The sequence below is a fragment of the Mustela erminea genome, chromosome 6 (assembly GCF_009829155.1).
Source record: "Mustela erminea isolate mMusErm1 chromosome 6, mMusErm1.Pri, whole genome shotgun sequence".
NCBI lineage: Eukaryota > Metazoa > Chordata > Mammalia > Carnivora > Mustelidae > Mustela > Mustela erminea.
In genome coordinates, this window is record NC_045619.1 from 4,478,392 (window position 1) to 4,492,215 (window position 13,824).

At 59.3% G+C, this 13,824-nt stretch overlaps 1 protein-coding gene across 10 annotated transcripts in view; it reads right to left on the reverse strand.

Annotated features, from left to right (window-relative positions):
* ARHGAP8 (Rho GTPase activating protein 8) overlaps nucleotides 1–13,824 on the reverse strand; it is a 58,259-nt gene that overhangs the window by 13,659 nt on the left and 30,776 nt on the right. For 9 of the 10 annotated variants that reach the window (XR_004286563.1, XR_004286565.1, XR_004286564.1 and 6 more), the window contains 4 exons: nucleotides 11,987–12,118; nucleotides 7,533–7,619; nucleotides 4,364–4,462; nucleotides 3,121–3,231 (listed from right to left, as the gene is read on the reverse strand). Coding sequence is in view for 7 of the 10 variants with exons in the window: in XM_032345961.1 (XP_032201852.1) it covers nucleotides 3,121–3,231; nucleotides 4,364–4,462; nucleotides 7,533–7,619; nucleotides 11,987–12,118 (429 nt within the window). In the remaining 3 variants the exon portion in view is untranslated. The remainder of the gene's footprint in view (nucleotides 1–3,120; nucleotides 3,232–4,363; nucleotides 4,463–7,532; nucleotides 7,620–11,986; nucleotides 12,119–13,824) is intronic. The other variant, XM_032345967.1, reaches the window with a different exon arrangement.

Below are 13,824 nucleotides of genomic sequence, written 5' to 3' on the forward strand. Positions count from 1 at the left end.
GAGGAGGGGAAGATGAAGGAGAAATGAGAGCCGGCAAGCCGGGCAGCGGGGACTGGTTCACACGGTCTGCACACCTTGTTGTGAAGCTGCCCCGGGCCTGGAGCTAAGGAGAATATGGTTTTAGCTCCACTTACGGGGAAAGAAACTGGGGTGAGTTACGTCACTGGCTTGACTTCCCCAAGCTGGGACCTGCATCCCCTCCGTTACCCAAAGGAGGCCCTCATTTACCTGCCCTCCTCCCCCTACCCCACAGCTGCCCAGAGGGAGCTGTACGGAACGCACACGTGCCTTTCTCCCTCTTCGGGGATGGCGAGGAGCAAAGCTAGCTTGACTCTCTGTCTCCCCCTTAATATATTAACTTAATTAGCTTGTTCTAAGGTGATAGCTTTCTGTTGTGTGCTTCTGAACTTAACTCAGCGAATTAACATTTGTGAATAGGATTTGGTTATGAATTTTAATGACTTCCATTCATTCGTAGTCCAAACAAATTACATATTTGGTGCTCTATCTAATATGTTTATTGCCATTTTATTGTAGTCATTTGCAATGAAACAGCATAAAATATTAATTTAAAGAGGCAATCCCGTGGATTAGCTCTCAAAGTGGCACACACGGCGTGTTCTTCAGAGGCTGTCCCGGGCTACTCATCGTTCCCTAAAGCTGCAATGAACTGGGGGCGCGGGGCCGGCTCGGTCGGTTGAGCCGATGACTCTTGATCTCGGGGTCGTGAGTTCAAGCCCCGCGTTGGGTGTCAAAAAAGAAAAAAGTACAACGAACTGACTTTTAGTTACAACTGGCCCCAGCACTGGAGTGAATAGCGGCCTTTGTAAAGGACATCTCTAACACCCGTCTTTGGTCTGCTAACGGAGCGGGCTCTAGCGTTCAGATGCTCTGTGAACACACTCTGAAAGCGTCTGCGGAGTCGGAAGGCCGAGGCTGCTTCCCTGCTCTACACTCAGCTCGACGGCGCTAGGAATCCAGGAGTCTGGTGTGTTTTGTTTTTCTATTTTTCATTTTTAAAATGTTATTGGACAATACGGAGACAGAAGTGGCTCTGAATACACTCTCAAAGGCCCTGCTGAGGTCGCCAGGCTAAGGGACGGATAACGGAAGCACCGCGGGCCTCGGGCGTGGCCACCAGGACCGCGGTTACCAGCCGGCCGCTGCCCCACAGGCCAGGCTGAAAGCGAGAGGGGACAACAGAAGCCTCAGAAGTACGGAGCCCACCTGGGCCCCTGTGGACAACTCCCACCTCCTTACCCACCCCTCCTTACCTGTGCCAGCCCCGCCCTCGGCTCGACCCCCAGCCCCCAAGCCCCCACGAGCCAGCGCCAGCCCCGTGGCATGCTCTGGGAGCCGGGTGACGGCACACCTTCCTACCCCACACACTTCTCCGTGCCGGCTCTGAGCTCCCTGTGCCCGCTGCAACTAATTACTACGGACACGGCAGATCCCGAACGGTAAGAGCTTACGGTCCTAGCCTTCTGCAGGTGTCAGAGGCTAAAACGGGTCGACGGGGCTGTGTTTTGTACAGAGGCTCGACGGGAGAACCCGTTCCTTACCTCTTCCGGCTCCTCGGGGTCACCTGCATCCCCTGACGTCACTCCAGCCTCCTGCTTCCGTGCTCCTGGCTCCCCTCTGACTCTGACCCTCGTGGTGCCGCTGGGCCCACCCGGGTCCCTCACGGTCCCAAGATCCCTCACTGAGTCACCCCTGCGGAGTCTCCGTCACCATGTAAAGTGACACAACCGCAGGGACACTGACGTCCCCAGGGGCCGTGATTCCTCCCGTCACACGCAGCAGCTCTCCTTCACTCCAGGCCAGGAAGAAAGCGGGTCCCCAGCGTGTCTCCCCGTAGCCCCACAGCCCCCACGAGAAGAGGATGAGGAGTCCACGTGCCCACAGACCTCAGGAGAGGCAAGTGGCAAGTCCGAGGGGGCAGGTGGGGATCCCCCAGCGCCTTTGCCAGGACACCGTCCAGTCTCCAATGCTCAACCTTTCTGATTGCATCAAGTCGCAGCAAGGAATGTGACTGAGCAAACCACTATCCAGGACCCAGCACCACCCTCCAGACCCCGGTTTTCTACACATCGCGCACACCAGACCCAAAGGCCCCGCGCGGCCGTCAGATAAAACACCTCCTCCGTCTGGCCTACGGCTGGCAGCAGAGACCAGGATGGACCAGGTGCTCCCTGCCAGGCGGTGGGGTGGGAAGGCTCCCCATCAGCCCGTCGGAGGCGGTGGTGAGGCAGGAGGTCCCCATACTTCACCAGCAGCATCAGGGAAGCCTTCCTGCAGGAGGGGCCACTGGGGGAGTCTCAAAAGCAACGAAGTCGGCCCGGAACCCTTTACAAGGAAATGCTAATGGTCACATCCTCCAGCTCCTTCATTCCAGAAGTAAGTTAACGAGCTGAGATGGGCAGTGGATTCAGGGTCATGCGGCTGGTAAGGGGAGAGACCAGTCAGGAAGGACAGGACACACCACGCTGTGACACTAACAGTCCCCAATCAGGCGCTAGACCTGACAGAAGTTCCTTTCTCAGTCGGGCTCTGCGTCTGGCGTGGCAGCCACGGGAGATGCACTGTGGTCACCGGGGGTGCCAGCTGGCATCGCCGCCCGGCTGCGTCACTACAAGGCAGACGGAGAACAGGCTCCCAAAACTCCCTCCCAACGGGCCCTGCCCCACGGCTGCCCCGCCTCACTGGCCGAAGCAAAGCACATAGCGTGCTTCATGTTGAGGCTGGTGGCACGTGTCCTGCCATGGCCTGGATGCCCTGAACACAGGAGAGAACCTCAGGAACCAGTCCCCTGCCCGCCACTGGGTCCCCTGCACGTGGGCAAGAACCCCAGAACCTGGTCCCCTTCCCACCGCTGGGTCCCCTGCATGTGGGCAAGAACCCCAGGGACCTGGTCCTCTGCCTGCCACTGGGTCCCCTGCACACATTCACGCGGACACACTTGGAAGCAGGTGCTCCTGCCTCCAGGAAAAGAGTGCATTTCAGGTTCCCCGCAGGGGTAAGCGGGACTGGGGGATACAAAGGCGTGGGGACAGCCTCCCTGGGACACAAGTCCCACGGTCCCCCAGAGGAAACCAGCAGGTCACCTCCCAGCTCACTTACTATTGCAGACTGACGCCAAACTGCTGGGTGGGCAGAGGGGGCCGCGGCGGCGGCATCTTGGCAGGAGAGGGCGACCTGCCCTCGTGCAGGTTCCGGAGCTTCTCATCATACCTGAGGACACAGCGGAAGCACGGCTCTCACCTTGCTGGGGCCAGACGCCCTGTGAACGTCTGCAGGGCCCGTGCCCTGTCCTTCTGGGCCTAGGGGCCATACCGCCATCGCACGCGTGTGTGTGAGCACGTGCACACACACACACACACATATGCACACACACTGTCCGCCACTACCGTGGGTGTTCGCACCAAAGGCACAGAGGATGATCCAACTTCAGCACATGCCCACTCTCTCCGCCCAACCCCGGGCCAACATGTCACCCACGTGTCTCCACAAAGGCTTCCCTCTGCTGGAAGCGCCCTTCACTGTCCTCTGGGCCCAGCCACCGGTCCCTGGGAAACTCACTTCTTCCCCTGATACCCCTCGCCCCTAGTCCCGTCCCTAGCTGTTGTCACCGACTCCTGGCCCTACCACCGGGGGCAGGGTCACTCCGACACCGCCCTGTGTGCCCAGCGTCTAGTGTGCGACTTGGCGCCCAGAGCAGCTCAACATCTCCCCCACCCCTGAAAGCCGCCCCACCTCCCTGCAGCTCGGCGAAAGCCCTGCTCCCTCCCAGGAGCCCCAGACAGGGAGATGCGAAGGGCCGGGGTTCCAAGACCTGCCCCACGTGCTGTGCTGCCAGCCGACCGCCCACCCTCCTCTGCTCCCGACCCCATGGGAGATCCCCGCTGCCATGGAAGCTCAAGTAGCAGACACACGAACAGGCTTTCAGCAAAAGCCACCGGCTGGGCTGGCGTCCAGAGCACCTGCGACGGGCCCGAGAACATTGCATTCTGTACGCGGCGTTATGCACACGCCTGAGAAACGCCCCCGTTTCTCCGCTCAAGGCAAACGTGGTAAACACCAAGACAAACAGCAGTTACCGCAGCGGCTTGTATTTTTAAGTCAGTTCTCCCGGGGGGCGGGGGAAGGGCCCGGCATCCGCACGCACAGCCCGCACAGCCCTCCGCAGGCTGGGCTCCCTGAGTCAGCAGTTAGCATCCCTGCTGACGCCGCGCATTTCGGGGCCAGATCCGCTGGGCGCGTGTTTGGAGGCGCAGCCTTCCATGCTACGGGGGGCGGGGGGTGGGGACCAAGGCCCGTGGGATCCCGGGGTGTTTCCACACCTCTCGGGACGGGTCCGACTCACCGCAGAACCTCCGGGGGGACGATCAGCTGGTCGTACTTGAGGTGTTCGCGGAGCTCGCTCAAGCCGTTGAGATAGATGACTTTTTTCCCAAACTTATGACTGAAAAATCAGAAGCACGAGAAGAAGGACGATGAGCCCAGGAGGCCGGGCCGGGGGTGGGGAGAGCAAGGCGGGCGCGTCTCGCGCCGAGAGACAGTAAGTGCTGACTCCAGTGGAAACCGGGACACAACAGAAGCCGCGCATCTGCAGATCTGCCGCTTTCCTAAGAACTCGGAGGCACCGACACTGCAGTGTCTCATCTGCATGAAAATAAAGATCTGCCTCCAGCTTGACTCTGTCACGAGTCTGCACACACACGGGCGAGGGCAGGGAGGGGCCGGGGGAGCCTGCGGTTTGGGGCGCCTTCCCACTTGGGCACCCCCTCTCTGCGAGGGTCCCGGGGCGGGGCAGGGAGCACACAAGGCACTGTCTGCCCTCTCTCCAGGACGGTGTCACTCGGGAGGCCAGCCGGGGGTGAGCACCACCGTGGGGACAAGCCCCAGCCGAGTCTGCTTCCCCGCCTCTGAGGGCCTCATCCTCCCCCTCGGGAACGGGTTCTCCCTCTGAGCGGGACTGTCTGGGAAGACGTCTGCCATCTACACCAGTACATACCACCTGGGACCACCATTACCAACGAGCCCGCTCCCCGAGCTGCGGAGTGAGGACAGAAACAGGATCCGGCGGGCAAGGGGCCCCACACCCTGCCCCTGGTAAAGGACCGCTGCCCGCCTAGCTCCTGGTCACGGCTCCGCTGGACGGTTGCCGGCACCCAGGGAGAGGTGGGACACATACATACGCTGTGATGCTGTCGCCACCATCACGGCAATGAGCTGGTCCGTCGTCTACAAAGTGTTCCTCGCGTCCCCTGGTTTTGTGTGTGTGGCTAGAACGCTCAACACGAGATGTGTCCTCTGAACAGACTGTCGAGGGCACGACACCAAGTCGTCAACCACAACCCCACGCCAGTGGCTGGGCAGACGTCGAGAACCTATTCCCTTGCGGCTCAAGCCCAGCTGTTCTACCACAAGCCCACGGGAGGCCACGGGAGGCCCAGCCTCGTGCACCGGCTCCCCCTAGTCGGCGAGCAGGAATTGGGCCACATGCCCCAACCCACAGCCACCTGCCCTTGGGGGCAGAGGGGGTCCAGGCCACTCCGCATGCATGGCTGGGCGGTGGGGGGGACAGAGAGGTCAGCTTCTGAGCTGTAGGGAAGCCTCTGGGGCCAGCCCCTGCCCACACAGGAACACCCTCCAACATTCGCCATGTTTCTGCTGCCTGACCCCTCTAGTGGCCAGGCATTTGCTAGTCACCAGGCTCTGGAGGTCTGGAGGACAGATACAAGCAGAACCCTGTTTCTTGCCACTGATACCCCGGAAAGGCCTCGGAGCCGTGCACTCTGGGGGACAGCAGTGGAGGTGCATGGGCAAGCTCCAGGCCCCGACCCCCAAGGGTCAGAATCAGGAGGGGTCCGTGGACATCCTGTTGGTTCTTGGGCACTGGAGGGCCTCTGTGCTGATCCACTTCACTTCCAGATGAGGACTCGAGGACTCAGAGAGGTCACGCGGCTGCCCGAAGCCACACAGCCAACAGGTGGCAGAACCCAGTCCTGACCCCAGTGCCTCCAGCCCTGATTCCCAAGGTTCTCTCCTGGCCCCACTGTACGGCCACACCTGAGGCAGGGTAAGTGGCAGAACCACATGGGCTTGAGCTGGAAACCTGCTGAGCCGGGACTTAGCTTCTCTGAGTGGCAACCTCCTCTCCTTTGGAAGAGAGAGAAGACAGCTGACTTCACGGGATCATTTCAGCTGCTATGCATGTAAGGTACATGAGAAGTTGTGATAAATGAATCACGGAAAAGATATGAAAAATTTTTTTAGGGGCACCTGGGTGGCTCAGTGGGTTAAAGCCTCTGCCTTTGGCTCAGGTCATGATCCCAGGGGCCTGGGATGGAGCCCCGCATCGAGCTCTCTGCTCAGCGCGGAGCCTGCTTTCTCTTCTCTCTCTGCCTGCCTCTCTGCCTACTTGTGATCTGTCAAATAAATAAATAAATGTTTTTAAAAAAAAAAAATTTTTTTAAAGCAACGTCAATAGCCAGCACTGAGATCAGCGAGCGCCCTGCAGGCCGGCTTCTGAGCACTGGTGGGACCCGGTCAACAAACTCCCGCAAGGACAGAACGACTGCGTGGCACCGCCGAGCTGCACGGGGAAACCAAGAGAGAGGCTGTACCTCCCGCCCAGAACACTGGGTGACTAGAAGCAGGGCTGAGACAAGCCCGAGCTCCTGAACCACCCCAGCGTCTGGGCGGCTCTGTCACAGAACGGGAGGGATGATTATTTCCTCAAGAACTCAGAGAGGTTTCAAGAACTCTGAGAGCTTTGCTAAGCCGAACGACACAGCCAACGAGGGGAACATCTGACCTGTCTTCTCGGGCGGTTGCGTCACCAGCACAGGCTTCCTTGCTATGTCAAGCACAGCCTCCGTGGGCTGGTCCTGGTTAAGCAAGGGGACAGACGGACAGAATCCCACCTTCCCAGCAGGCGTGGGGCTGGGGCGGCGGGAAGGGCAGGCCGTGGGAAAACAGGCGGGGAATTCTCCAACAAGGAGAAGTCCGGCCACGGAGGTCTCTCCTGCGGTACGGGAGCAGACTCAAGTCCCTGATTCCAGAAATTCTCCAAGCGGAGCCTGCAGACCGGGGAGCCACATCCGACCCCTCCCCCATGCCCTGCAGGGCCCCGTGGGCCACGCTCTCTGGAAGGAGCGCTGGTCTGAGTTTTGTGAGTCCTTGTAGTGGCCCACCCAACCTGAGCTGGCCTTGGGGACCCCACCCAACCTGAGCTGGCCTTGGGGACCCCCAACACAGGTGCAGAAAGCAGGTGCTCAGGCCAGGGTGGGGTTCAAAATACCAGGTGCAAAGGTCACGAGTGTTGTGAGCCTGCGTTCCTATCCATGACTGTCAGCCTGTGACCCACCACAGCCACGGGGGGGCAGCGTAACACAGACACGTGGGTGCCCCGGAGAGGAGACCTCCACGAGGCCACCTAGAGAGAGCCGCCCAGGCCCGCCACTGCCCTGAACCCACAGGATGCAGCCTCCCGCCCCCGTGAGGTTCTCGCCAAAATCGCTGCGTACCTGATGAGCGGTTTGAAGATGGTCCACAGGACTTTGATGAAGTTGGTGGGGTGCACGACGTACAACGCCTTCAAGTTCTTCTTGTACCTAAGGAGGGAAGCGTGAGGGGACTGCAGAGCGACACGCCCAACACCCTGAGCTGAGGAACCGCGAAGCCTAACCGGGAGCCTCAGAACCTGGGCTCTGTCCACGCAGCCGGATCAAGCACACTGAGCCCCACGTCGAAGGGGAGAATCAGGACCGCCTATTTGCCTCTGCCGCCCGGCATGCATGGCACACCTTACAGTTTGTAGGAGCGGGGTCCCTACTTCTGGGCACTCGCCCACACTGGGAGGCGGGGGGCTCGCTGAGCTGCTCATGACGCGAGGTACAGGGCACCCACTTAAAAACAGGGAGCTACTTAGCTCACTGGCTCCCCTCATTCCAGAATAATTCACTCCAAGGCCATGAGGCTGGGCCCAGGAGGTCGGCACCAGCCGGGTGGAGGCAGCAGGGGAGGGCAGGGTGGTCGTGGCCCCCGCCTGGCGCTGTGTGAGGGGAGGGGCGTGGGGTCCACCAGGGGGACTCCGGCCAGCTCTCACCCCCACACAAGAGCCGATGGATGGTCAGAATTTCAGGCATCTGGGGAGGCAGTTGTGAAAAACAAATTAAATAGCATAAACACATAATAAACCACATTAAGCACCGAGGCAATGTTCAAAACTCATCACCTCCTCATTGTTTTACTACGTTGACTTCTTCCCGTGCCCGTGATGCTATTTGTCTGCTGCATCCGAGTAAGTCTAATAAGTCCACACTGAGTGCCCCTAACTCTGTGTCCAGTGGGGACACACTGGGACCCTGAAGCTGGCCACGGTGGCTGGAGATCAGCCCATGTCCCCCAGGAGCTGGTCATCACACGTGTACCAGGCTGCTGCCGGTGGGGAGGGGGAGGGGCAGAGGACGAGGACGAGGGAGGTGGCTGGAGGCCGGCTGTGTGAGCAGGGCTTCCTCACGGGGACACACTGGGACGGGAAGGGGGTGCACAGCGGCGGGGTGGCCCAAGAAGGTAACACGACCAGCAAGTGAGATGAGTCAGATGCTGGGCGACGAACGGGCAAGCAAGTCAGTAAGGGAGGCACAGGCAGGTCCTCACTGCCAGAGGGGAGGGGACAGATGCGGAGAGAGCGAGCCAGAGGAGCCTGCTGGGCAGGAACGGCCGTAGGCACCACGGTAAGCGCACGGTCCCCGGCAGAAACGGAGACATGCAAACAACACCCCAACTGTCCATGCACAGGGCCTGGGAGCCAGTGTCCCCGAAAGCAACCAGCACAGTCCTTCCAGACCCTGGCCCCTGGACTCTCTGCACTGAGCGGAACCAGGGCCCCTAGAGAAACGGCGGACCCCAGGGTGGGCTGAGGGCCAGGTGACATGTGCCTGGAGCCCGACTGGTGCTCGATTCCGGAAAGGCAGGGCTCGCTTGGCGCGATGGGACACCTCTGAGGGTCATAGGAAGGGCACCCACGGGGCTGCATTTGAATCTGATTAAACACAATCATGGACTAGAACCCACTGAAAGAAACAGGAACTCGCGGGGTACCTGGGTGGCTCAGTGGGTTAAAGCCTCTGCCTTCAGCTCAGGTCGTTATCCTAGGGTCCTGGGATCCAGCCCCGTGTCGGGCTCTCTGCCCAGCGGGGAGCCTGCTTCCCCTCCTTCTCTCTCTGCCTGCCTCTCTGTCTACTTGTGATCTCTGTCTTGTCAAATAAATTAAAAAAAAAAAAAGAAAGAAAGAAACAGGAACTCGCAAGTCCATACAAATGTAAGCAAGCCGGAAGTGTACGCTCTGCCTTAGGGTAAACTGCCAGTACTCCAAGCACCGTTCAGCCCCCCAAGATCCCTCAGAGTTCTCAGCAGACCAAGAACGAGTGATGGAGGCTAAGACCAGGACGCGACGCTTCAATAAGGACCAAGGTGTCTACAGAGTCTCAAAGTATCTCTCAAGGAAATACTAACAAATTACAAAGAGAAAGGCTCTCGGCGCAGGGAGGGGGCTGCAGCGACTTGCAGGTGGTCCAGGGTCCCAGAGCACTGTGCCGCCGAGTCACTCCTGACGTGGAGGTGGCTTCCCGGAAGGGGGTCCAGCACGTGTGTGGACTGGTTCCTTAAAAGGAACGGCCCGGCAGAACACTCCGGAGAACGAGGAGTCAACAGCCAAGAGGAAAAGAACGCAGGACACCCACCAGGGTGCAGTGAGAGCAGGCAGAAAACCCTTGTGGTATAAATCTCACTCAACTGCATCTGGAGCTCCACTTGCATACCTCTGGTGACAGGGAACTCACCATCCCAGCAGACACTCCCCTGCTGGTTTTGATGCCTAGAGTAGCTGTCCTTTTCTCTCCCATGGCGCCGAGGTCTAGAATCCTACCTACATCCAGGACCACCTCCTGGTCCACCTTTGTGAGAAGTAGGAGACACGTGTGCTTCCTTCCATTTGATAAATGATCTCTATCGGCTCAACAGAGGGGTACGTATCATGTCCTCCTGTCGGCCTGAGCTTCTGGAAAAGGCCACTTTGAACGTGTCATTCACTTCTCCTCAAGCACTTTCCATGGCTCCCCCTTGCCTCCTAAACCAAGTCCAGCGTCTTCAGCACACGCCCTGCCCTTGGCCACCTTCCTCCACTCCCTCCGTTCCCCAGCTGAATCCCCCAGGCCGGCCCTCCCACCACGAAGCCTCAGCCCCCCTCACTCTTCCTCAGGTCGGCCACCTAGCAACACCTGCCCATCCCTCCAGGGGCCGCTCAGAGGCCACCTCCTCCAGCTGGCCTCTCTGACTGCCCCAGCCTGAACACCAGCACTCACTCCCGGCCCCACTTGGCTCCTCCACCACTGAGTGAGAACCTACCCCATGCAGACCTTTTCCCACAGGCAGGGGACAAAGAGATGAGTTGGGGGGGTGCAGCCGGGCAGAGGGGGGCACAAACACGCCACTCTGCAGCTGCCCTGTCTGGTCAGGGACAGCGAGGACGCAAAGAAGGGGCTGTTGATTGTCCAGGGACAATCCAGGAGAGCTTCATGAGGGAGGGGCTACTGCTGAGGCCCGGCTGCCTCCAGCTCCCCTGCAGGGCCTGGCACACAGTGTCAGGTAAATGACGCCAAAGTACGCAAGAATCCTTTCCCTAAGACACAGCACAGAAAGGCAAGAAACTCCACCGAAGAGTCACAGATGACGACAGCAGGACTCAAAGGACAGGTGGCCGGCTCTGGGAGGTCAGGCGCTGCTGGCCAGCATCCCACCCACTCGAAGCTCTGCTAGATCTCCATCAGAGGTATGACAGGCCTTTGGGAAGGAACACCCAGAGGATTCCAGGAGACCCGCACGAAGGCCCGAGAGTGCAGCCCATTAGCCAAACACACTCTGAAATCGACTGTTACGCAAGACGTCGCTCAAGAAAAAATCCCCCGGTTCCATGCTGTTCCCAAGTGGTGCGGAGCATCGGCTGGGACAGGGAGACAGGGTCTTCGGTGGGTCCCAGCCCTGCCACACGCCAGGTGAGGGGCACAGGGAGAGACACCTGCCCTCTGGGACCGGTGTGTCCTCACCTGCCCAGCACGCCGCCCACCTCTCCAAAAGAGACACCAGAAGGCCCTGTGCACACTGTAAAGTGCGGAGAAAGCACAAAGGCCATCTGGAAGACGGCCACGCGGTGCTGTTTCTTTGCCACATTTCTTAGACGGGGGTCAGCAATCTAGAGTACACGGGCCACATCCGGCAGACCCCTGACTTTTGCACAGGCTGCAAGCTGAGAACGGCTTTCCAGAGTTCATTGTTGGGGAAAAATGAGAAGAGCAACAGTTCTCGGTATGTGAAAATGACACGAAATTCACAATCCGGTGTCCATCAATCAAGCTTTCCTAGAACCGGGTTCCACGTCTGCGTGTGTGTGTTTGTGTGTGTGTATTATCTAGGGCTGTTCTCGTGCTGCACGGCAGAGCCGAGCGGTTTCAACGGAAATCTGAGGGCCCCATGGGGCACCTGCGTGGCTCAGTCATTAAGCCTCTGCTTTGGCTCAGGTCGTGATCCCAGGGTCCTGGGATCGACCCCCATATTGGGCTCCCTGCTCTGCAGGAAGCCTGCTTCTCTCTCTCCCACTCCCCCTGCTTGTGTTCCCTCTTTCGCTGTCTCTCTCTGTCAAATAAATACACAAAATCTTCAAAAAATTTTGGGAAAAAAAAAAAAAGGAAATCTGAGGACCGGTGAAGCCAAAATGTTGACTGTCTGGCCGGCCCTGCCCTAGATGAGGAAGCAGGTTAGAGGCCCTGCCGAGGGGAGGTGACCCCACCCACCCCCAGCTCCTTCAGCGTAGCTCCCCGCCTCCTGTGGCACAGCCCGGACCCCTCCTAGTCCCCTGGCCCCCCCTCCCACGGTGGGACCCTGAGCCCCACGCCCCGCCCCCCAGGGCTCAAGCACACACCTCCTGTCAAACTCCTTGTAGGCACTCTGCAGCCAGCCCAGCGACGGCTTGTTCCGGCTGTTCAGCCCATAATGGAAGTAGACGACGGTGTAATCGCTCTCCACGTACTGGTCCAGAGTGTACTTCAAGTACCTGGGCATTAAGTGCAAGACCCGGTTTCGAAAATCACCTCTCACTGTCACTGAAACCAAGGACGCTTTCCCCAGAACAGAAGCCATGGGCACCCATTGGGTGCCAGCACCCAGCACCCCAGGTCACGGGGGTACCCATCCAGGGCCCCTGGGAACCCACCTGCAAGGGGCCCCACCCCCTTTTGTTAGAGGCGGCTCAGAGAGGTGGAGCCCTGAGGGTCATGGTCACACAGCTAGCAAGGGGACGTGACAGGCCCAAAAATGGCCCAGAAGAGACATCCACGGCAAACGTCTGAGCCCATGAACGTGACCTGACTCGGAAAAGGGTCTTTGCAGCTGTGACTGAGGTAAGGCTCTTTCGAGGAAGAGTTTCTCCTAGACGATCTGGGCGGGCACTCAACATGCCCACATGTCCCAACAGGACAGATAAAAGGGGAAACCCCAGAAGGCAGCTGTGTCTGAGAAGAGAGAGGCAGAGCGGAGAGTGACGGAGCCCCCCGCCCGGGAGGGAAGGTCTGCTGCCAGCCGGCAACGCGAGGGGCAAGTTCCTCTCCTGGAGGGGCTCGCTCTGGAGGAGCACGGCTCTCCGGCTCTCCGGCTGAGAGAATAAATTTGTTTCACTCACTCCATACGCAGGGATGAGTTTAGCAGCCCCGGAGGGTAAGAGAGGCCGAGCCGGGATTTGAACCCAGGATGGAACCCTGCCATTCGGATGCGTCTCTAAGGAGCAGGCAATTCCCGCCTTCCAGATTAGCTCCAACCGTTTTCTCTCATCACCCTAGAGGAGAATCCTGACTCTGCTTGTCCTGTCTCGTGGCCACATGCCACGGTACAAGTCCCCAAAACTCCGCAATCGCTTCCAGCCCCAGGCCTCGTCCGGCCACCTGCAGGAGGACCTCTTCGATGTCCCTCGTCTCCGATGCACAAACGTGAGGCAAAGCTGGCCTGACGTGTCCGAGGTTTGGGCTTATCTGTTGGGGAGGCAGCCCCAGTGCTCACTCTCCAGGACACTTGCTCAAACACTGCTCGGACTAAGCCCCTGGGGCAGCCTTCACTAAGGCCGTCCTTCTGTCCCCCCCCCAGGCAGAAGCCAGGCTGAGGTCTCTCAGCCCACAGAGCACCCACACCACCCGGACCCTCGTTTCTGCAGATGGTCGCTCTTGCGTTTCTCAACTCTCAGGAAAGGAGACCAGGGGAACATCTGTGTCAGCTCACTTGTCCACGCGGGACACGTGGGCACTTCCGTGCAAGCGGGCACCCTTCCCCAGCCCGGAGCGCTCCTCTGTCCTTCCTGCGAGCACGCCGAGCTCTCTCCCTGTCGCGGTACATCTGCTGTGCGGCATGCTTGGCGCAGGAAGTCATTAAATAAATTACTGGTTGAGCTTCAAAGACACAGACTTATTTCTTCACCCACTGCAAAAATAGGAGCGCACATCTGGTCACATGAAAGCTACTGCTTGGACAGGGAGGAGGGTGGTGTGCGTGGTGGCAATGTTTTCCATGGAGTCATGGAAGAGAGCCTGGGCGCTTTTCCTAGCAAGACCAAGAAGCTCACAGGCACCTTGGAGTAAATCAGAAAAAGGCGCTCCTTCCTCTGCATTGATACCCTCCAGCGCTGGGTGAGAGGAACGGCAGCTGGATGGCAGCCCGTCGTGGTGCCTCCCTTGTGCAGTGAACAACCTACACAACTGTCCACAGAGGCTGTGC